The 22,794-nt window shown below is 37.8% G+C and overlaps 3 protein-coding genes across 4 annotated transcripts in view; 1 reads left to right on the top strand and 2 right to left on the bottom strand.

Annotated features, from left to right (window-relative positions):
* Positions 1 to 321: 321 nt before the first annotated feature.
* Positions 322 to 3,628, bottom strand: LOC126369575 (eukaryotic initiation factor 4A). 2 transcript variants are annotated; one of them, XR_007566742.1, is made up of 8 exons: positions 3,463 to 3,628; positions 2,626 to 3,004; positions 2,273 to 2,487; positions 1,787 to 1,934; positions 1,545 to 1,676; positions 1,163 to 1,386; positions 850 to 1,056; positions 322 to 397 (listed from the first exon to the last, which is right to left on the bottom strand). XR_007566742.1 is itself a non-coding variant. In XM_050014060.1 (7 exons), the coding sequence occupies exons 1-7, from the start codon at positions 3,483 to 3,485 to the stop codon at positions 912 to 914; spliced, it is 1,266 nt and encodes a 421-aa protein (XP_049870017.1). In that variant the 5' UTR covers positions 3,486 to 3,628; the 3' UTR covers positions 322 to 911. The 2 variants fall into 2 exon arrangements, 1 of the variants encoding a protein (XP_049870017.1); XM_050014060.1 differs by having other exon boundaries at positions 322 to 1,056.
* A 1,226-nt stretch (positions 3,629 to 4,854) lies between these two features.
* On the top strand, positions 4,855 to 9,490 carry LOC126369907 (profilin). Its single transcript, XM_050014512.1, has 4 exons — positions 4,855 to 5,082; positions 7,761 to 7,932; positions 8,196 to 8,295; positions 8,453 to 9,490. The coding sequence occupies exons 1-3, from the start codon at positions 4,972 to 4,974 to the stop codon at positions 8,291 to 8,293; spliced, it is 381 nt and encodes a 126-aa protein (XP_049870469.1). The 5' UTR covers positions 4,855 to 4,971; the 3' UTR covers positions 8,294 to 8,295; positions 8,453 to 9,490.
* A 65-nt stretch (positions 9,491 to 9,555) lies between these two features.
* LOC126369267 (uncharacterized) overlaps positions 9,556 to 22,794 on the bottom strand; it is a 152,256-nt gene continuing 139,017 nt past the window's right edge. The window contains exon 16 of the mRNA XM_050013628.1: positions 9,556 to 10,408. Within this exon, the coding sequence (XP_049869585.1) occupies positions 10,320 to 10,408 (89 nt within the window). The 3' untranslated portion in view covers positions 9,556 to 10,319. The remainder of the gene's footprint in view (positions 10,409 to 22,794) is intronic.

Raw genomic sequence — 22,794 nt, 5'->3', positions numbered from 1 at the left:
GGAAGACACTCGAAGAATTTAGTAAAACTTGGGTTTTCTATTTTATTCTATATTTTACTTGAGTTTTAGTATCTTCCAGTGTTACATATTTATTATTGTGTGCAAAATCTAAGTTCCCTTTATAATTTAAAGTTATACTTAGTATAGGAACCTTAATTATCAACTTTGTCAAAAGTCACTAATACTTTGAACAAAATTTATTCCAAAAATATAAATAATTTGAAATGAACATAAAAACCATGTAGAAAACAAATTTAAAGTAAAATGCAAAAGCATGGGAATACAGGATACAATAAGGACCTGTCAAAAGAAAGTAACATATTGAGGAAATTTTGATTTATTATTTCCACATAGTTGTGTCCAAAGTGCGTTTCAACAGGCTCAGTAGGTAGATCTTCTGCAAACAAAATTTATTTCATTGAGTACAATATTTGAAAGCAATTAAGGTTCCGATCGGGAATGGAGTGCTACAATTTCATATCAATAACAATACAACTAAGATATTTCATTATATTTATTTACCGTAATACAAAAACAGTTACCATATTATGTACAACTGGAAAAAAGAGTTACAATACAATATTTCCTTCTAGTACTTTTGTGATTGAAATAGCCTCTCCAGTACCCGATGAGACCTCTCTGCAGGCGGCAGAGAGGCCTGCGCGGAACGGGGGCCATCCGGCCGAGCCGGTCTTATTCCTAACTATGTATATTAAACTTATATTGATACGTCTATTATAGAGTAATGCATTCATTAATTAAACTAAAACAAATATATCGGTCCAAATAAAATGAGTTCCAATAAAAATTCGGCACAGCAGTACTTAGGAGTCTTCTCCTAATACTCACACCTTATAAATATCGCAATAGAACGCAGGACACAAAGTATAAACCAGGAAAGCGCAGGCCCCTTAGATGAGGTTGGCCACATCGCTGGGCATTTCAGTGATAGTTGTATGGTAGAAGTCCTCAATGTCCTTCAGTGCTCTCTTGTCAGCTTCAGTCACAAAGTTGATGGCGATTCCCTTACGGCCGAAACGTCCACCTCTTCCGATCCTGGAATGAAACATACACAATTAGTAACTAAACCATGAAAACCATATTTTACTATCATTTTTTTAATAAACAACTAGTGATTCTTATAATAATCGTATGAACATACCGATGGATATAATTCTCGCGATTGGTGGGCAAATCATAGTTGATGACGCAAGACACTTGCTGCACGTCGATACCGCGGGCCAGCAGGTCAGTGGTGATGAGCACACGCGACGAGCCTGTGCGGAACTGCCGCATGATCACCTCGCGCTCACGCTGGTCCATGTCACCATGCATAGCGGACACGGTGAAGTCACGCTCGTGCATCGACTCAGTCAGCCAGTCCACCTGAAATTTACAAAAAGCCAAGCTGTTAATAAAGACTCCAAAGTTCATATATTTTAAAGTTTTATTTAACTATATCTTGTACATCATCTAAATTAGTTAGAAAGTAAAGTCTAAAGCACTGAAGTTCTTTTAAAACATACAATTCTAAAACAATATACCTTGCGACGGGTATTGCAGAAGATGACAGCCTGAGCGATGGAGAGGGTGTCATACAAGTCACACAGGGTCTCGAGCTTCCATTCTTCCATCTCAATAGAGATAAAGAATTGTTTAATACCTTCCAGGGTAAGCTGCAATCATAGAAAAACTCACATTGGTTTCCACAAATTATGTGAATCAAATTACATATTATTATGAAATAGAATAATCAATAGATTGAGTGTGCAATACTTATACTAACCTCTTCCTTTTGCACGAGAATGCGGACTGGGTCTCTCATGAAGCACCGAGATACTTCAAGCACATCATCAGGCATGGTAGCAGAAAGCAAGATGACCTGAACATCAGCAGACAACATCTTGAACACATCATGGATCTGATCCTTGAATCTGTAAAGTGAATAACAGACATTTATAACAATTGTTAACAAGACCATTATGACAATAGCACACATAAAAAAATAGTTATTGTGAAAATAACAATGCACTGAGATGGCTTAACTCCAGAATTTAAGTGTTGTCTCCTTTAATGATAATTATGATTTCATTTTATAATGATGTTAGTATAATAATGTGTGATTAGAAATTCTTAAGTTTATGAAATATAATGGTACGATATCAAATGTTGCACAGGAATGCATTTCTTAAACAATAACATATTACCTTACAAACACAAGTTGGAGATGTGTAAAATTTATGATTGGTTAAAATAAAAATGTATAACTTACCCTCTAGACAACATCTCGTCAGCCTCGTCAAGGACAAACAGCTTAATGGTGTTAGCACGCAGGGCACGACGGGTGATCATGTCGTACACTCGCCCTGGTGTTCCCACCACCACATGAACTCCACTCTCCAGCTGGCGAATGTCCTCACGAACATTGGTTCCACCAATGCAAGCATGGCATTTAGCATTCAAGTGATCACCAAGAGCAATAACCACCTAGAAATTTACAGACATTATTATTTCTGTTACTAAACCAAAATCCAATGCACACAAAAAACACATGGTTAAATAAATACATAAACAAGTGACACTAATTTTAAATGTTTGTTATGTAAAGTATAAAACAATGAATACCTTTTGGATTTGCTGAGCCAGCTCTCTGGTGGGCGCAAGGATGAGCGCTTGGCATTCACGAATACTAGTATCAATTTGTTGCAGAATTGAAATAGAGAAGGTAGCAGTTTTGCCAGTACCAGACTGGGCTTGGGCTATAACATCGCGACCCTGGATACACGGCATGATCGCGCGCTGCTGGATCGCAGACGGCTTCTCGAAACCGTACGCATAGATTCCTCGCAGCAATTCTTCTTTTAAATTCATGTCATCAAAGCTTTCCACGACTTGATGCCAGTTTGTGTCCAATGCGCCTTCTGGCTCCATGCCGGGAGGCCCATCATAGCTAGGTTGATCCTTTGATGGCCCATTTTTGGAATCCTCCGGCCAATCTTCTGATCTGTGAATGAATTCATAACGTTTTAATACCATACTGTTAGCTACTTTAATTAGTGCAAATTCAGGGTGGGTTTTCGTGAAAAATATAGAAAATCATTAAAAATTGCAAGTGGCGCTACTACTGTCAAACTGGCATTTCATTGTTACGCAGTGTGCATAGCCATCATTTATAAGTTACATACAAGACGAAATATTACAAGCGCCATTATTTGTCATCTACGATTACATACAACGCAAAAAATGTAATATGAATAAAACACGTGCACTAAGCCGAACATTAGTAATGTTCTGCCAGCGCCATGTTGGCAATCGGCGGCCGAAGAGAATGAAGCTAATTCGGTATATTTAGCAAAAACCATGGAATACATGTAATACTCATTGAATTGTATATCTGTTTTGAGATATATAACACCATCTTTCATTAGAATAAGCTTGAAATAACATAGAAACTAGACTTACCTTCTTTCAGGTGAATAAGACATGTTCCAATCGCGGTAGCTGAACGGAAAAGAACTCGCAAGGTCAAGTTGAGTTTCACAGAAGCTTTTTTTTTAGATAATTTCACAAACTGTATTTTACGGTTTTATCTGCGTTGAATTAATTTTATTATTTTTTTATATGATTTATAAAATTGCTTTAAATTTTGTAAATGTGCTGTATCACAAGAAGATGAGTAATACTAAATTATTGGGAAATAAAACAACGGAAGTACGTACGACAATATGCAGAAATTGTTATGGATGCGTTCACAATTTACGAAAAGCTTGTCTATGAAATATAAAATGTTTTGTTCGGTAGTTTTAACCGACTTCAAAAAAAAGATGGTCATCATTTTGAACTGTATTATGACAATGTGATGTGATTGGATGTGATACATACTGGTAATCGTATATGTTAATCTACGTGGGCTTTCTAAACTTATGTACCAAATTTCCCAGGTGTACGTATGTATGTATTTGTTTGCATAATTATGTGTGTTCGTCTTCTTATTTCTCAAAAAAATTATGTTTTAACGGATTTAGAAAAAGGATGTATTGATATTCAGTGTTGCCGTCGTCAAGCAGTGCATATGTATCAAAATCACCGGCGGAACCGCTCACCGCCTTCGAGAAAGTTGTGTTGAACGTTCGCTGCCGCAGACGAAAGTGATTCAGAGCTGTGCAGCAACTTGTGATGACGAGGTGGACAACAGTCCAAACCGCAGGGCTTCCTCTAATACGTGTTCCACTTATGTAGACTTCCCTTTCGGACTTAGGGCCCAGGATGTCGCGAATTCTTTGTTTGGGCTGCATTGAGCAACATGGACCTCCGCGTATTGCTCTTTGTTGGGCAGCGACTGGCTGGTCTCCAGTTTGCTAAGAAATGTCATTGTTTGATTGATCTCAAGAGTTTTGATACTTTTGTTTTTTTGCTGTCATCATTCTGTTTTTCTATTTTTCCTTGCCTGTACATCTGAGCTAATACACCTTGTATATACTGAACACATAGAGCAACACAGACCTCCGCGGACCGAAGGGGCGTAGTCATAGCGTTAGTTGTTATTACAATATTCTCTTTGATGATTATTAGATATTTTATACATATTTTCTGTTAAGTACGGTCTCCTTGGTGTACTTGTTGATGTCTTGTTAATGCTTTTGTGAAAAATATTTGGGAAATATACAATCCGATAAAGCTTCCATAATTATTTCGTTTAAATTTCGTTTTGTCATTATATCCCTCCTCTGTGAACATAATAGAATATTTTTTGTTTTTTATTTTCAAAAAGTATCGTCTATGGTCCCTTAAAATTGAACGCAGCTGTATTACATCCGTTCTGTTGGCATAATTGCTTTTCCGGTTGTGTCTATGCGTACGCTGCCATTTTGAAACGGCAGTGCTTTTTGTTCGTGTGGAGCGCTTGCTCGTTGCGAAGAGTAGATTGTGTTTTAGCCAAGTGTAGTTTTATTTTAATTGAACTCAATCAAAATGAGCTGGCAAGATTATGTTGATAAACAGTTAATGGCATCCAGATGTGTGACAAAAGCAGCGATTGCCGGTCACGATGGGAATGTCTGGGCCAAGTCGGAAGGCTTCGAAGTAAGTTTCTCGTTTTGTTAGGAATTATGTGGTCAGTGATTTTCAAAAACTGTATCAATTTAGTGTAAATGTGTTGATAAGTGATAATTCATGGTGATCTAGTGCTGACAGAGTAAATGGATGACGAATTCTATCCGGCAAGTTTTACAAGATGGCGACATGTGGTGGCAACCAATTCAAATAAGAAATGTAATTCTTCATTGTGATGATTGTCCTCGTCGTTATTTCAGGTTAAGATTGCTGTATTGTACAGCGCCGAAGATACTCGTGAAATCCTATCTTTGTTACTGGTTGTAATTGTTGTAGAGCCACGCAGTAATTAGCCGGCCGGTATGAATCTGTACCTATGGTATCAAGGCTAGCGACGCTAAGTGTTAATTTATTCAATATAAGTTTAGTCAATTTCTCATGTTCAGTAAATTAAGATTTAAAAATGTAATTTGATATCGCATTGTATTAATTTTCGACTGTTGACTGCTAGACCCGCCCATGATAGACTGGAAACTTATCTCTAGATTATTAGGCAGCACGTCAGCATTTCGATTAGATTTCCCATTAAAGTTAGATGTAGTAGGTATAGCAATCGTGAAGTCAAAATTATAGATTGATTATAATAAATATTAACGTGTCTTTGTTCTCAAGAATGGTATCATAAAAATATCGGACAGGTATACCTTTTAGACTGAACTATGTACGGGTAATAGGTATATCGGGTATTTTGGGTAAATTCCCATTTATACTAATTTATTTATCACCTGATTGTCCGAAAAAGTAAGATGATTCCGTGCTTCGGAGGGCACGTTAAGCCGTTGGTCCCGGCTATTAGCCGTAAAAACACCTCCACCAACCCGCAGTGGAGCAGCGTGGTGGAGTATGCTCCATACCCCCTCCGGTTGATTGAGGGGAGGCCTGTGCCCAGCAGTGGGACGTATATAGGCAGTTTATGTTATTTTCTTTTCCTATCATCTCTGTTTTTTATTTGAAAAATTCCCCAAATAGGTACCTACCAGGGTAGATTGACCTATAGTTTAAATATATTATCATTCAACTTTTTCTTTATATGGCTTCAGTTAGGTTGTCTTAGTTATACAATTATGCAGACACTCCAAGAATGTTATGACCATGAATTACTTATTGATAGGTATTTCACATCCCGAAATACCTAGTGAAATTAATTGCTAAATGCCATGAGAAGAGCCCATGCAGGTGTGACTAATAAGAATAAGCCTCTATACCTTGTTCATCGTATCAACGGGTATTTGATGTAGGTAGGTTATGTAAAGTACCTAGGTACATATTACATATTGCTTCTTTTACTTGCCTATACTCATGTCCCTATGATAATATTGACAGTTGTACAACTGATAATCATAATTTTCATCACCATTTCCATAACCCGAAACTGAAGGATTTGGTTTAATTGCCATTCTATTTCTTTTGCCTTGTCCTACGGTTACGTATTGTAACTAGTAGGTATTTCACATCTGTTACTTCTGAAGAGACTTATCTCTTCTGACTCTTCTCTTGCATTCACCAAAATGACTGGTTTTATTAAGATAAAACCAGTCATTTTGGTCGCAAAATGCAATACCTACCAATTTAAGATATGGATGTTGTCGTAAGCAGTTACAGGATTTGAATGAACTGGTCTGATCTGATTGTCCACCTCTTTTAAGCGACATTTTATGCTTCATAAGTGTTACCCACTTGAAATTCATCGAAGTTCGACTTCGTGTCGATTACCTGTAAATTTTAACTATAAAACAATTTTTAATTATACGTAGCGACACAGGAAATTCCGTGTAAAAAGAAATCCGGTCCAAAATTTTCCATCATCAGTCTATATAGTTACGTAGAAGTAGATTATGATTTTGACATTGGGTTTTTCGTTGATGTATTTGCTTCGGTCAGGGACTAGGTGAGGTCCGATAGCATCTAGGTATTTTGGCCCAATGGACTCTGTAACCTAAACCTGTAAGGGTTGGCGTGATTAAATTTGTTCGTTTACTCATCCTCTGTCACACTATGAGCAGTGTAGGTATCTTTTTACTGATAGGTAAACTTAAAAAGTTTTCGTCTCACTTTGCTACAATGCGCTCACTTTAGGTACCTATCACGCCTAAAAGATAAGCGATCGATAATTTCGCCAGTTCCGCGACATTACCCATGATAGGTAATACATTGAACCAAGAGTACCTACTTACGTATATGTTTACGTTTCGTTTTAATCTCTTTGTGGTTGAATTACCCTGTTACTACCGTGGATGTCTGTGCATTTATAACCTGTCGTTGTCAAAAGTATAAAAAATATTAATGGACACATCACTTCTTGGAAACTTATTCGATCACCATACATTTACTCCTTAATATGAACGTCGCGAGCACATGAACGTCGGAGTTGAAGCAGTCGCCGTAGCCGAAATCGGCTGGATCGCATCAATATGAACGACGTTCAATCCCATCTCAAGTCTCATTTCGCACCGATCAAATGTAAAAAAATTCGTCTACTAAAAACAGACTTCTACTGAAGACGATTTCCTTCAGCAGGATATTTTCCTGTGATGAATGTTTTTGAACCCTTCTGATCTCCTCTTTTTCTTTAAAACCTCACAGTAATGATATAACTTGTCACACAGAAATCCTAGGGTCGCTCTACATCAATTCTCCGTTGTTCGCAGATATCAAAAGACGAAGTCGGGAAAATAGTGGCGGGTTTTGAGAATGAATCACTCCTGACGAGCGGAGGCGTGACGATAGCGGGCACGCGATACATCTACCTCAGTGGCACAAACCGCATCATACGCGCAAAACTCGGAAAGGTCGGCGTACATTGCATGAAGACACAACAAGGTAAGTCAATAATATTAAGACGATAATTATAACTTTTTTATATGTATTGACAAAATAAGCGTCAGATTCCTTTATCTTACGTTCCTACTTTAAATGACATAATTATATTACTACATAGGAATACAATACAGTAAAATACTCGAGACTTTAGTACAGATATTAAATGTAGTAAAACATAGTCATCACTTTGCTTGCATGATTTGCCAACTAGCGTATCGATTGGATTGCGAAAGCGGTCGTTATAAGCAGTTAATTTGTTGCAGCCGTCGTAATTTCACTGTATGAAGAACCCATCCAACCCCAGCAAGCTGCATCTGTAGTGGAGAAGTTAGGAGACTATTTAATTACCTGTGGTTATTAAAGGTAAGTTACCGAACATTAAATTTACAAAGTACTCTTTCAACACCAAATCAGTGCAAACTTAAAATATACGAAGAAATCGTAATAAACAAATCATGTCGCGCCGTTCCGAATTGCGAATCAAACTGGATAGTGTCTCAGATACAATTTTCTTTTTCAGATCGAAGCGCCCCGTGATCTAAGAATACTATAAGATAATATTTATTCCACAGGGAAATAAGTAAACTGCATTTTGTATATTCTATGAAGTGATAAGGACCGTTCATTTGTTTTGATATTTGATAAATTATGGCATCATCAGTGTCTGATGCGTTTAGTAACTGTATGCAGGTACAATTACTTTGCGGATTCTGGACCCTTTTTATACGCTCACCGCTTCCACGGAGTAATTGTTACTGTAAAATGGTTTAAATTTGTATTTTAAAAAATTGCTTTTATCGACCAGTATAGTGAAGCATTATTCAGCTTTGCAAGCAGGTCTCAAAGCATGATGTATAGAGATTTTTTTTAGATTTCTCCTCAAGCATCCTGATAAAATGTAAACCACCATTCATATATAATTATATGACACCTGTAAAATCATTTGCCGAATAGGTACGTGCCGAAAGTTACAAGTTCTCTCGTCTATCCACCAGACACGCGCAGGTGCTTGTTGAGAAATTATAATAATCACGTAATGAAATTACTGTAACAATATACAACATATATATAATTACAAATAAGCATTCGTGTAAGGGCTTGTTACAAATTGAAAGACACTGTAACCCAAGTATTACGATTTTAATTTAAAATCTCTAGTCCCACTGGAACCATCGTGTGAGTAAAATCCGCCACAACATCAGTGCGTGTAGGCGGGGCGGCTGCGTGCGGCTGTGTGCCGCAGCCCTCCGCGGTTGCGGTATCGCGGTCCATATAGCCGCGCCGCCCAATTTTTGTGAATTTCTTCTATGCTTCTTTTTAATTATGTCGCATTTATAATCTTTTGTAGTGAATAATAAACATATTGCATTCTGTTGTATTGTATCTCTTAGCTGCAGAAACTAGAAGCGCTCAATTACCCTGTATCCTCAATCAAGGCTTGCAGTAAACGAAGGGTGCATATTGTTTATATTTGATATTACTACTATAGCTTTGTACATTGTTTCTGATAAGCGATGGGAACTGTGTCTATCTAATAATAAAATGATTTGTATTATAATATCTGGTTTCTTTGTTGATTTCAAGTTTCCTTGACACGATAAATAAGTAAATCAAACAATAACATGCTAATGAACATAATTTATTTTCTCTTGACAAAATCTACATTAATATGAGTTAAGTACACTCGAATACAAGGATTGGTATAAAATGTTAAACTTGTAGCAATAGCCTATCAAGTTACCTTGGTTCTTTAAAATTACAACACACGAGGATCATGTCTAATCCTACACGAAAGAAATTAATATGCCAAATACTTATGAATTCATTTCTTTAACATGCGCTTGAAGGTACTACCTATTTCGGTATTAATAACGTAGTTTATAAATACAAACAAGTCATCATCATTACATTTGAAAGTACTAAGTTGGCATATGATAATAAAGTTCAAAACAAGAAAATTATAAATCGTAATGTTCATACTTGCTACATCGTTATCTACATTTCTACACTTCTATTTATATGAAAGGAAAGGTTTTAATTGTGATTTAATAAAGTACATACCTTATACCACTTACAAATAAATTATACGTTGATATAATGTTTGATTACACAATATCGCTATACATTCGATTTAACATAAACAATTCGTGACTTCTCATAAATATTGAAGTCTGATTTTTCAGATAAGAGAAACGTCTTCAGTTTTTTAATACTTTTCCTTGAAATGGAATGAACCTTTAGATACAATGTTTGCGCGAAATACAAAGTTGTGCATTATATTTTATGAGTATGATTGTTAAGAACTTTACTGGCATTGACCTCTTATATCGTAAGTCTGTCACATTTTTTGGTTACGTCCTTATTTTAGCAAAGGCCCTTTTAACTATTCACGGATGCTCTAAGGAGTAATGTCGAGACTTTTTCCAGAGGCTCCTGAAGAATCCTTTGCGTTGTTTCTGGCCGGGGTGCTCCTCGCCTGTTGACAATATGAAATAAATATTGTTAGTTGCAAATCATTGTTAGCCTCATGTCATGAGGACTCTCTCATGACATGAGGCGACGTTGTTTGATAAACTCGTTTTCTGATAAATTATGATAGAAGTCTGGCATTGTTTTCGACGCGAAAGAATAGATAAATGGTAGAATATTTTTTTACATACGGATAGATAAAAAATATATTTTCCTTAACAAGCTTATTCTATCTATATTATCTTTAAACTTAATAATAACGTTCCATTGTGTGCTGGAGTCGCCCAAATGCTTGTTACCGCAACGTATTACAGGCAGGGGTCGTGGACCCGTACATAGGGGCAAAGGGAACGCGAATGTCAAGTGTACGGGATACTCGTGCCTCGACAGTCGTCGCCGGGTCGATACCGCGTCGGCTCCCGACTTCCCCAACGAATCGTCTCATCCCCGTTCCCCGATCGCACTCACCCTCCCGTTGCTCCATACTTTTATGTTTGTTGAGACTAGACGAAAAATCATACAATTTAATGGCGTTAGCTTCTACATAACTTACGAGGGAAAAGTTATGATTGAATCCCTAAATTCGGATGACAGGTAGATTAACTTACCTTATCTACCTATTTTACGTAATCTAGTTATATAGAAGCTAACGCCATCCAGCACCTACTCGAGCACAGTGATTTGTGAAATATTCCTACGAACAACGTTAAGACATTAAAAGAACAAATAAATCAAGTAGGTAAACCTATATGTAATTTAATTAATGAGATGAGGGCTATAAAGCACTGATCAATCATCGCAAGGACAATGAGTCAAGTCGTTGACGACATTAGAGGTCAGTCACCGTCTTGTCTTTCAATATTTTCCGTGTAAAGTAAATACGTTTAACTTGTTATTAATAATATTTTGAGATTTATAAGTAAGTAGGCGCATCTAGTCGTGAACGATATTAACAATGTGAGGATACCGTTACACCGGCTCTGTGCCATGCTAGACGAAAAACGCCAATTTTATGTTCGCGGTGCGCACACTCATGCACGGCCAGACCTAATTAACTGCACTTTTTTAATTCGCCAGCTCAAGATAGAGACACGAATTAATTTCGAACTCAAGAGACCGTGAATAATTTCTTTAGGAATTCAATAACCTGTTTCGAATGTCTTCCTCCTCGGACAATACCTATATATAACTACTACTGCGAATTTAATTCTACTTATTATCTAAAATTAGCTCATAAATCACATTATACATGTGACTGCAGTAATTTTTGGTCGATGAAGTAAGAGCGTTTGCCGTCAGTAGGGCATCTCGAAATAGACGGGCAAGTAGATATTTTCCAGCGCGCGTCCCAAATGCCTTGCGTTGCCTAAAATAGTCTGACATGGCGTTCTGACACCTAACCCCACCAGCTGAGAATAAAAAGTTAATGATTGATATGCCTTCAAGTTTAGGAAGGTTTGTGAGAAAATAACTAAAAACATAACATATTAATTATAACAAGGCGTAAACGTAGGTAGGTAATTTAGTAACGAATAGGTACGATAACGATTTTCTCAATAACATAGGTAAATAAGTAACTAATATTTTATCAGTTATTACAGCAAAGCTTTGCGGAAGCAAGTGAGAACAAGGATATTTTATCGCACTCCTCTAGCGATCACGAAGTCTGCCGGCTATTATTAGCATGCGCAGTGGAGGTCTGCTGGATTCAAGTTCATCGGCTAGACTCCCCGCAAAGTATGCGTCTATTTCTGTCCCATTTCTACGATTTTCCCGTTAAAGTCACATGTTCAATGTCTGTTTCATGAATGTTGATTCGTGTTTGATCTCAAAATGACCGTTTATAAAGAGCAGTTTTATTTAACTAAGTACTTATTGAGGAAATAAAAAAGCCATACCCACTAAGACACTATTTATTACTCTTAAAGCCAAGACCAATTTTTTACCGACTTCAAAAAAAAGGAGGAGGTTCTCAATTCGACCGTATATTTTTTTTTTTTTTTTTTTTTTTTTTTTTTTATGTTTGTTCGGGCATATTTTCGTCGTATATGAACCGATTTTGATAATTCTTTTTTTGTTTGAAAGGAGATATACCCAAGGGGGTCCCATGTCAAGGAAGTCAGGATCTGATGATGGAAGACCAGAGAAATCGAGGGGAATTTTCAAAAATCGTAGGAGCGACTAGTGCGTTTGTAAAGTCATATTGATCGGATCGATCTTTAGGCTTCGGGAAAACTTCCCGGCCTTCGAAAACTGGTCAGCATCAGGGAGATACCCTATGGCCTGGCAAAACTATACAACCTGGAGCAATTTTTCTTTCACGAAACGTATTTAAATCTTGATCAAATCCAATCGCCGGTGCAAAAAAACAAAATGGCGGAAAAAAAAGATGGCCGCCATACAAAATTTTGTCGATTTTGGAAGAAGCCCGTTTGGGTAAAAATAATGTATGGGGCGCTTACTCAAAACGTCATGTAGAGTACGGAAATACTTTCTGATCACCAAAAACTGCTCCGCATCAGAGAGATACTCTACGGCCTGGCAAAACTATCGCACGTGAACCAATATTTCTTTGAGAGCACTTATTTAAATCTTGGTCAAATTCCATAGCGCGTAAAAAAAAACAAAATGGCGGAAATACAAGATGGCCGCCATACACAATTTTGTTTTTTCAGAAAATGTCTCGGGATATAAAATATATATCGGGGTTGTGGTCGGATCGTCATGTTAAGTATGGAAATACTTCCCGATTTTCGAAAACTGCTCCGCATCAGGGTGACACCCTACGGCCTGGCGAAACTATCACACCTGAACCAATTTTTCTTTCACGAAACCTATTTAAATCTTGGTCGAATTTAATGGCCGGTGAAAAAAATACAAAATGGCGAAAAAACAAGATGGCCGCCATACAAAATTTTGTTTTTCCAGAAAATGTCTTGGGGGTAAAAATGATGTATAGGCGTGTGATCGGAACGTCATCTTTAAAAACTGCTCCCAATCAGAGAGACATCCTACGGCCTGGCAAACCTATTGCACCTGGATTTTGTTTGTTTCCACGACACCCATTTTAATCTTGGTCAAATTCTGTCGCCGGTGAAAAAGAACAAAGTGGCGGAAAAACAAGATGGCCGCCATACGAAGAGGGACAGTTTCGAATAAACAGGACACGCGAGCTGCTTTAGCAGCGAGCGAACCACGCGAAATCTACTGTATCTATATGTATGCGTGAGTGTGTATGATAGCAGCTTCCACTGACAACCACATGTGTGTATGTACACATACACAAGTGTGTGTGTGTGCGTGTGTGTGCGCGCGCGCGCGTGTGTGTGTGTGTGTGTGTGTGTGTGTGTGTGTGTGTGTGTGTGTGCGTGTGTCTGTGTGTGTGCGTGTGTACGTGCGCGTGTGCTCGTGTGCGTTAGCGCGTGTGTGAGTGTGTGTGTGTAAACATGTTCATCAATAATAATTGTGATCACTACTAATAATATATTATATTATTATATATGAATATAAATCAGAAAATCTGTCTGTCTGCATCCTTGCTCGGTCTAACCATCACTTAAAATCGTAAAATAAAATAAAATTTTTAACAAAAAAAAAAACCGACTTCAAACGCAAAACTAAAAAGCAATAAATAAATTTACTTCGCACAAAGTAATTAGTACGTATTTTCAATTAGTTAATTATTTTATAATTCTGAAGTCGGTGCCAAGTAAATGCTACAACAACCCTACTACAATATCAAATTACTATGTACACACAATATTGTTTAATACCTATATCAAAGCAATTACAAAACAATGTCAAACAAAAAATTACAAAACAATCAGTATTGAAAAATATATGAATCGGTACTTCGTTGTAGCATTTCCTTGGCACCGGCTTCAGATTTATAAAATAATTGGGCTATTATTTTATTCTGGGTGCCATGGTTAACTTATTCGCCAAAAAAATTTTTTTTTATTTATGCTATTGTTTGTTAGTATTTCTTACTATTATAACAATAATAATATTTAAATTACATTTTACAGGAATTTGCAGCGATGTTTACCAATTATTTTTCACTTATTTTTATATTTATACTAGGGAGGGTGCAGAAAAACAACAACTGTGTTACTTTGTTACATTATGTAGTTTTATTATTGGGAACGTTCACATTAAATTCAAACCTTTTCTTTTTTAAATTAAGATAAAAGATTTTTGACCTTATATTATTAAATCACGAAACATTTCAGTCTAATACATCTTTTTATGGTTAGGTTTACCACTTCGTTACCTAATTTTGATTTTATGAGATAAACTTTTGCAATAAAATGGAAAAAAATAGCAGTTCAAGCATTTTATTTATGGAGGCCATTTATATATTAAAAATTATCAAAAAAAGTCAAAAATTTTAAAACATACTTAGATAGTTTTAGTTCTAAGTCTGAAAATGTCTCCATAAAAATGGGGGACATAAAAGTAACGCAGTAGTTTAGTAAGTAACATAATGGTAAACTTTCCGCATCTATGGTGTTTAACTTACTAAAAACAATTAAAAACAGAATACAATTAAATTGAAACCATAACAAATTAAACAAAACTCTCTTAGAATAAAATAAAATCAAAACTTCTCAAAAAAACAATATTAAACATACATTAGTTTCTGTCTGAGTAAAATATATTTAATGGGACATCAAATTCATTCAATTCGTTTTCAGCAAATGGAATTCTATAGTCTCTGCTTACCCCGGTGGGAAATAGGCATGAGTTTATGTATGTATGTATGTCATCATCGTCATCAGCCTTACGACGCCCACTGCTGGGCATAGGCCTCCCCCAAGGATCTCCACGACGATCGGTCCTGCGCTGCCCGCATCCAGTGGCTTCCCGCGACCTTCACCAGATCGTCGGTCTACTTTGTAGCGGGCCTATACTGAGCGTCGTCCGACACGTGGTCGCCATTCTAGAACCTTTCCGTCCCAGCGGCCATCGGTTCTCCTCGCTATGTGTCCTGCCCACTGCCACTTCAGCTTTGCAATTCGCCGAGCTATGTCGGTGACTTTAGTTCTCCTGTGGATCTCCTCATTTCTGATTTGATCGAGCAGGGAAATACCGAGCATAGCTCTCTCCATTGCCCGCTGAGCGACACCGAGCCTCCTCACGAGACCCATAATAAGCGGCCACGTCTCACTGCCGTAGGTCATCACTGGCAACACGCATTGGTCAAAGACTTTCCTCTTGAGACACTGAGGTATTTTGGACGAGAAGATATTCCGCAGCTTCCCGAACGCTGCCCATCCGAGTTGGATCCGACGAGAGATCTCTTTCTCGAAGTTGGACTTACCTAACTGGATTATTTGTCCTAGGTAAATGTACTGGTCTACAACTTCGAGTGTAACGTTCCCAACCTGAACTGGAGTGGGTGCGACATGGTCGTTGGACATAATTTTTGTCTTTGTCATGTTCGTGCTAAGACCCACTCGTTGGGATGCGTTACTGAGATGCTCGAGCATGGTGTTCAGGTCTTCCAGGGTCTCAGCCATTAGGACTATATCATCAGCAAATCGAAGGTGCGTCAGGTACTCGCCGTTGATGTTGATGCCAAATCCTTTCCAGTCCAGAAGCTTAAAAATATCCTCCAATGCAGCAGTGAACAGTTTCGGAGAGATGCCATCTCCCTGTCTCTCTCCTCGCTGCAGTTGGATCGGATTAGAGCTCTGGTTCTATTCTCGAACTGACATAGTGGCATTTTGGTAGAGGTCCCTTAGCAATTCGATGTATCTATGGTCCACTTGGCACCTCTGAAGAGACTGCAACACCGCCCAGGTCTCGATCGAATCAAAGGCTTTCTCATAGTCCACAAACGCCAAGCAAAGTGGCAGATTATACTCTTCGGTCTTCTGTATAACCTGCCGCATTGTATGGATGTGGTCTATGGTGCTAAAGCCTTTTCGGAAACCCGTTCGTTCGCTTCCCGTCTTAACGGCATTGATCACAGAGACATCATTGAATATGTGCTTTTTCGTCGACATGATAAAATCGATCTCGTTTTTATAATTTCCACTGGGACTTATCCAGGTCCATTTGCGGGTGCGGGCTTTCTGAAGAAGGAGTTCATCATATAGAGGTTCTCCTTTTCCATAAAGTCCGCCAGCATCCGGCCTCTGGTGTTCCGGACCCCAAATCCAAATTGCCCTACTCTCAGCTCGTTACCACAACGCTTCCCCGACTGTGCATTAAAGTCCCCCATCACAATCGTGTAGTGGCTTTTATGGCTATGCATGGCTTTAGAAATCTCCTCATACATAGTCTCCACTTCGTCATCGTGGTATCCCGAGGTCGGAGCGTATACCTGGATGACAGTCGGCGAATATCGAGATGATATTCTGAGTATCAGGCACGCTACCCTGCTCGAAACACTACCGATGGTCAACACGTTGTTGACTAGGGACTTGTGGACGATAAACTCGACACTCTGTAACGAAATAATTATAAATTAAATTATTAAAACTATTAAATTTGTAAATATTGAGCAAAAACTTTGAGTATTTCCTCTGCGTTACGATGGCTACAACTGCGTTACATTTCGCAGTAACACAGTGCATCGGTAACTCAGTTGTAGAAACCACGTGTATTCTAAAATAGCACTCATATGGTAATTCATTTTATAAAACAGATCGTGTACAATAAATATTTGCTCCTTTTTTAAAAGATATAACGGAAAAGATTATTCAATATTCAAAAAACTCACCTATCACAGCGGTCACGCAGCGGTCTCCCAATTAATACACGCACCTATCCCGCCGGCGTCCTCGCGACTGACTCGGCGAATTTCCAAGCCACGCACTCCCCCCGCGCCCCAATAATATTTGATTATATGTTATACGACTTTTGGCGCAAATGCATACAAAATTCTAATTTTAAGACTCAGTTTCGTATGGTAACATAGTGTTCGTAATTTTTTGGTTTGCCGCGGGGACACAATAAATATTTTGGAATAATTAAAAACTGATAAAGGAAAATAATATTTAGTATTGTTAAAGTAAAGATTAAATTACGTGTTATTACCGCAAATATTACATTTTAATAGCGTCTTGAAGAATTTTTAAGTAATGTGTGTTTATATGGAGTAAATATATGAGAGGGACAGTGGAATTTTGTAGGGAAACAACTGCGTTACTCAAAAGTACAACTTAGTTACCGTGTTTTTGGTTAAATTCAAATAATTTTGATAAAAACGTGGAACATAAAAGTACGAGTATAACATCAGAAATATACCAATAGTGTAATTATTGAAAAAATAAATGTTTGCTTTATAAAAATCGTGTTTGAACGTGAGAGACAGGTTATGGGACCCAAAATAAAATAATAGCCCAATTAACTAATTGAAAATACGTACTAATTACTTTGTGCGAAGTAAATTTATTTATTGCTTTTTAGTTTTGCGTTTGAAGTCGGTTTTTTTTTTTGTTAAAAATTTTATTTTTGTTACATTCAATTTATGGCGCCACCTTTGCAATGGTTTGATAAGAACGGCCTCGTTCATCGGTCGTGATTATAAATGCAAGCCCAAAAAGGCAGCTTGCTGTCAGAATATTAATAAGCAGGAATCGATCCGGTTTTTTATACCTACTCCCTGACGTTCTTTACCCGTGCCACCGGATGGAGTCCGACATTAGAACTCTGCTTTGAAGTAGGCACGACACCACTCGATAGTACGAAACGACTATGGCTAATGTTTAGAATAGCTAAATAATCGGATATAAAGTTCACCATACGTTTTAAGAATATGACGTCACGTAGAGCCGTTAACGTTTAAAAACTAGATAATGACACATACATAACGTAAAATCACTTCCTGCGAATCGTTTATTTCTTTATAAAGTGAATCACAACGAGCTGATTCATTGAAGATATAGACAATTGAAATGGAAACCGTTGGGAGGGTTCCAAACGCTGGTTAAGACGGTGACAACGGGAGTGTTAATCAGGTCACGGAGATCAAGTTGGGGTAGTGTGAAGGGCTGGTGGTGTAAGATGCGAGGGGCGCAGGGTAGTGCGCCGGGGGTCGTCGATCCCGGTGCCCTTCACCGGGGTCGGTGCGTTCGCTTTCGTCGGCTCGCGGCGCGGCGGCGGCGGCGCGGACCCGTATTGATCCACGCCGCAGCCTCCGCGCCCGTAGCCACCGCTACACCTCTCAACTCGACTTCTAAATGTTTATTGCTATTTGAATTAACTAATGTTTCTCATACGCGTAAATGGAGCGGTATAAAGTTGCCCGGGTTTCATTCTATTAGAACTTACCTAAGTAGGTACGCATAATTACAAAAAACAATATTTTATTTCGGTACCTAATTTAATAACTATATTAAAACGATACCATTGGGATATAATGTAGGCGGTAATAAATTACTAAGGGTATTAGAAACCGAAACTACATAGGGCAATGGGGAAATTAGTGACCATGTTACACGCACCGCGCTAATTAATTCCTCGTGTACTTGTGTTAGTTATTTAGATCACATAATATTGAAGGGAATAGGTATTAGCTATTAAATGGTTATTCGCGTTATGTTACGCTTACATAACATAAGCTCCCGACGCTCACCGCATGATGAACTAACCTAACCTCGAGCTATCTGAAAGACCTAAAACTTCTCTTAAATAAAATTATTAACAATCCTGTTATCTACGTTCTGAAGAAGTACCAGCAATGAATAAAAGAAATATTAAAAAATTAAAAGCTGACTAAGGAAAAATATTTTGCCGAAATTCTTTCCGAAAAATAATGTACCTACGTACATATATCTATTAAGTAGACATGTTATTTATTTTATATTATGTTATCTACTTAATAGACAAATCTATAGTTCAGGAGTCATAGTAACACAAGGCGGCTGCGCCAGTTGCTTCACCACAATCCGAAATATGATACTTACACCTCAAAAACTTGTGCACAATTTTGGAATAGCTACCTATAACACAATAGGGTATTTGACTAGGTCAAAGATAAATCATAAAATTCTAATCTAGAAATAGAAGCGAGTCTAATATGATCAAAAATCAATCTCATTTTAATTTTCTACTTATTTCCGATTTTTTAGTACGACGTTTGACCGCTTTTATTGATGACATCACAGGACAGTATTTCCAAAACATTCGTCTTGACGTTTCGTATAAAGTATCTCATTTGACTAGGTTGTCAAGTGGTCTATTCTACATCATGACAGGTGTATAAAAGCGGCAACATTATTCTGGGAACAAAGGATTATTAAGGTGATCCGTTTTCCATACAAAAGTTGATGCACAGCTACAGGAAAACGTATAGAGGAATATTGTTTTAAAACCGATAAATGGTAATATTTTAGTGTATTATTTTCGCAAACTAACAAAAATTTAGGGTCCGAATACGAGAAGTACCATATAATAACGATATTGAAATTATCTCTACGTTACGACTCTTTATAAAATTAAAACGCGAATCGTGCATTTAATATCGAGGGTTGAAAGGCAAATAGGTTTAAGCGACATTTTGTGAACTTTACAGGAGAGACATTTAAAGTTTTATTTTTTCGAAAAAAATTCATATAAAAAAAACTACTGAATCAAAAGTGTTCAAAATGCTAAGAATTATTTTAAATTAAACGTTGCACAATTCTGTATTTATTTGGTTCGAAAAACGCATCAGTTATAGATTTTAGAAGTCGCTTAATACAAAATGCCTCAATTGAACTAAATTACAGTTGAAGGAAAAACGGTTGATATCCACTAGAGCCAAATATTGGCTAAAAGCAAAATGCTTTAAGAGACCTCTCACTTATTAGTTTGACTAAAGCTAAATGAGTTAAACGACTTCTTAAAAAAAGAAGACTAGAGGCAAATCAGCTTAACCTCCATAAAAGGTTATATGACAGGGAAGGAAAATATCTTAAGTGACCATCCGCTACTAATTTCAATTGTATGAAATCCAAATATTAGTAAGATCGGAAATAAAGTCGGTCCTTAAGCCGTTTTTCCTGGGAGAGATTTTAGTCGGGCAAGGCATTTACAGATATTTGTACCTTACAATATTAGGAAAAATCACGGCGGATATAATGAGTAAATCGATTTCATTAAGAAACAGGATCTAGAATAGAACCATAAAGATTGTTACACATGCTTAATTCGACTTTTTAAGTATATGGTAAACCGCGTATGATGGCGGATGACAGATGACTGTCACCAACTGAATGCGGGCAATAAAAGAAACAAATAGCTTTGAAAAAGTCTTAATATGCTTATACTCTGTGCTGAGTTTAATCTCACTATCACAACCTGTTTCCGATTTACTGAAAAATTTAAGACCACGTGGCTGGATGCAAGTTCCAAGCACTGGCTCCTACTAGATGGTACGCGGTACTAGGACAGACTGCAGTGAAGTACTGATTGCTCTCATATTAAGAGGCGGCCAGGGGTGGATAGATCAGCGACTTGTTTGATCAAAATTTCTGTTACATTTGCGCCTAAGACCTCCACTTCGAGCTGGCCATAAGATACCGTCGAAGTTGACAAACAATAACAGAACTCGATCATGCTTTTAAAGCCGAGATACGTCGGACATCGCAGCAGACACATCTGTCGATGAGATAATATAGATGATAATAATAATAAATAGATGGTGTTCCTTTGCCGAGCATTTTTATAGCTGTGCTCTGCTCTACCGAAGTTATTGTTTTACGGTCTGGTTTACCAACCAGACCGCAAAACTAAGATTGGTGCGATGGTTCTAACGTAAAAATCAGCTCGTGGGGAACTACAGGCGGGCTTTTCTGTCACCATATGTCTCAAAAACAAATGCCAGATGGAATAAGCTTGTGAAATTCAGCTCTATGCTGATTCCTATCAATCCAGTTCCGGTAGATTTTCGACAGCTTCAAGACTGTTTTCGGCCACAAACTTTGAAGAGAGTTTCAATCTACAACAAGGAAAAGACCCAACGCCTCACTGATCAGAAAGACTTATTAGCAGCGCTTTGGTTACATTTTAACGATGTCTTAAATCCCAATAGTAATACCAGTGACTTGTTTGTTACAACATATCGGTCGAGTTTGTTACAACAAGGTCGGGGGTTTCGCTTAAGGTCTAGCGGCACCCCCGACCTTTGAAGAACTTCTTACCGCGCTAAGAAGGAAGGAATACCAACACATCAAAAATACCATCTGAACTGTATAATATGCCTACACATTAATAACTGGTTATACAAACTCATCCTGAAGATATGTGAGTCAGCTGCTGGAATGATTTTAGCCTTCTTCCTCTTTGCGAGTCGATGGCGATCGATATTAAATTTTAGCCTTGACGTTATTCTATCCCGTGATGCAGAAAAGGTACTTCCGGTAACCCAATAATGATTTTGTCCGGACAGAGATATGGGGGTACGGTTTTGTTATTAAACAGATTCAGGCCAAAAGGCTTGAACAACATCGGCCTTTGTTATGTGCTGCGTGAGGCTTCACGCGGCTTGTGGATTGCTCTAAAGAAAACAGATTGTCCTGAAAAGTTATGACTTATCCTGATACGACAATATCATGACGACATGATGACGACAGTTTGATTTAGAAGTAACTTTTCAGAGCTATTCGTCGTTACCTACGGCGCGAAACAAGGCTATGTCATAACACATGGAGCCATGGTTCCTAGTCTATTTTCTTTATATATCGCTTCTGTATCACGCATAAGTGGGATACTCTATGGAATTGTTATCTATAGCTTAATTGAAATTAAGGCTAAAATGAATAAGATCATTTTTGATCTCTCACGTCTCACATCTATGCATCAGTTAACCAAACTTGCCGAGGAATGGCCGATTCAATTAAGTCACACACCAGAATATTTATAGTTTTGTGCAAAACCCTTGTAAAATAACCATCCAGAGGATGCTCCGGGGATGTAGCTTCTTCCAATGTTGCTTTAAAGGGCGCTGATCTGGAGGAAGTTTCAAAATTAAAATATTTGGGTTCTCAAATATGAAATGACTCCAAAGTCATCGGAGTTGCCAGCCCGGATAACAGGTGCGGTGGCAGCCTTTGGAAAACTTAAAATATTAGTGTACAAAGTCTCAGCGGCGTACTTGATACGTAACACTTTAAATGTCTAAGGTCCATCCTTCGCATAAAGCGGCAAGATGGTTTTCCAATAACAGAAGTATTACGTCGTTCTGGCATATTCGGAATAGAAGCTCTCATCATAAAACATCACCTACGATGGTGCGGTCACGTCATGCGAATGGATGACAGAAAGGTTTTCTATTTCGAGGTGTCTAGAAGGAACTGTAAACAAGGTGGACAATACCTGCGGTACAAAGACGTACTCAAGCGCAACCATGTGGCTTTCAACATGCCAACTGATAGTTGGGATGAGTGTGTCTGAACCTGG

This window comes from Pectinophora gossypiella, chromosome 1 (assembly GCF_024362695.1).
Source record: "Pectinophora gossypiella chromosome 1, ilPecGoss1.1, whole genome shotgun sequence".
In the NCBI taxonomy this organism is placed as follows: domain Eukaryota; kingdom Metazoa; phylum Arthropoda; class Insecta; order Lepidoptera; family Gelechiidae; genus Pectinophora; species Pectinophora gossypiella.
This window is presented reverse-complemented; position numbering and strand designations above follow the sequence as displayed.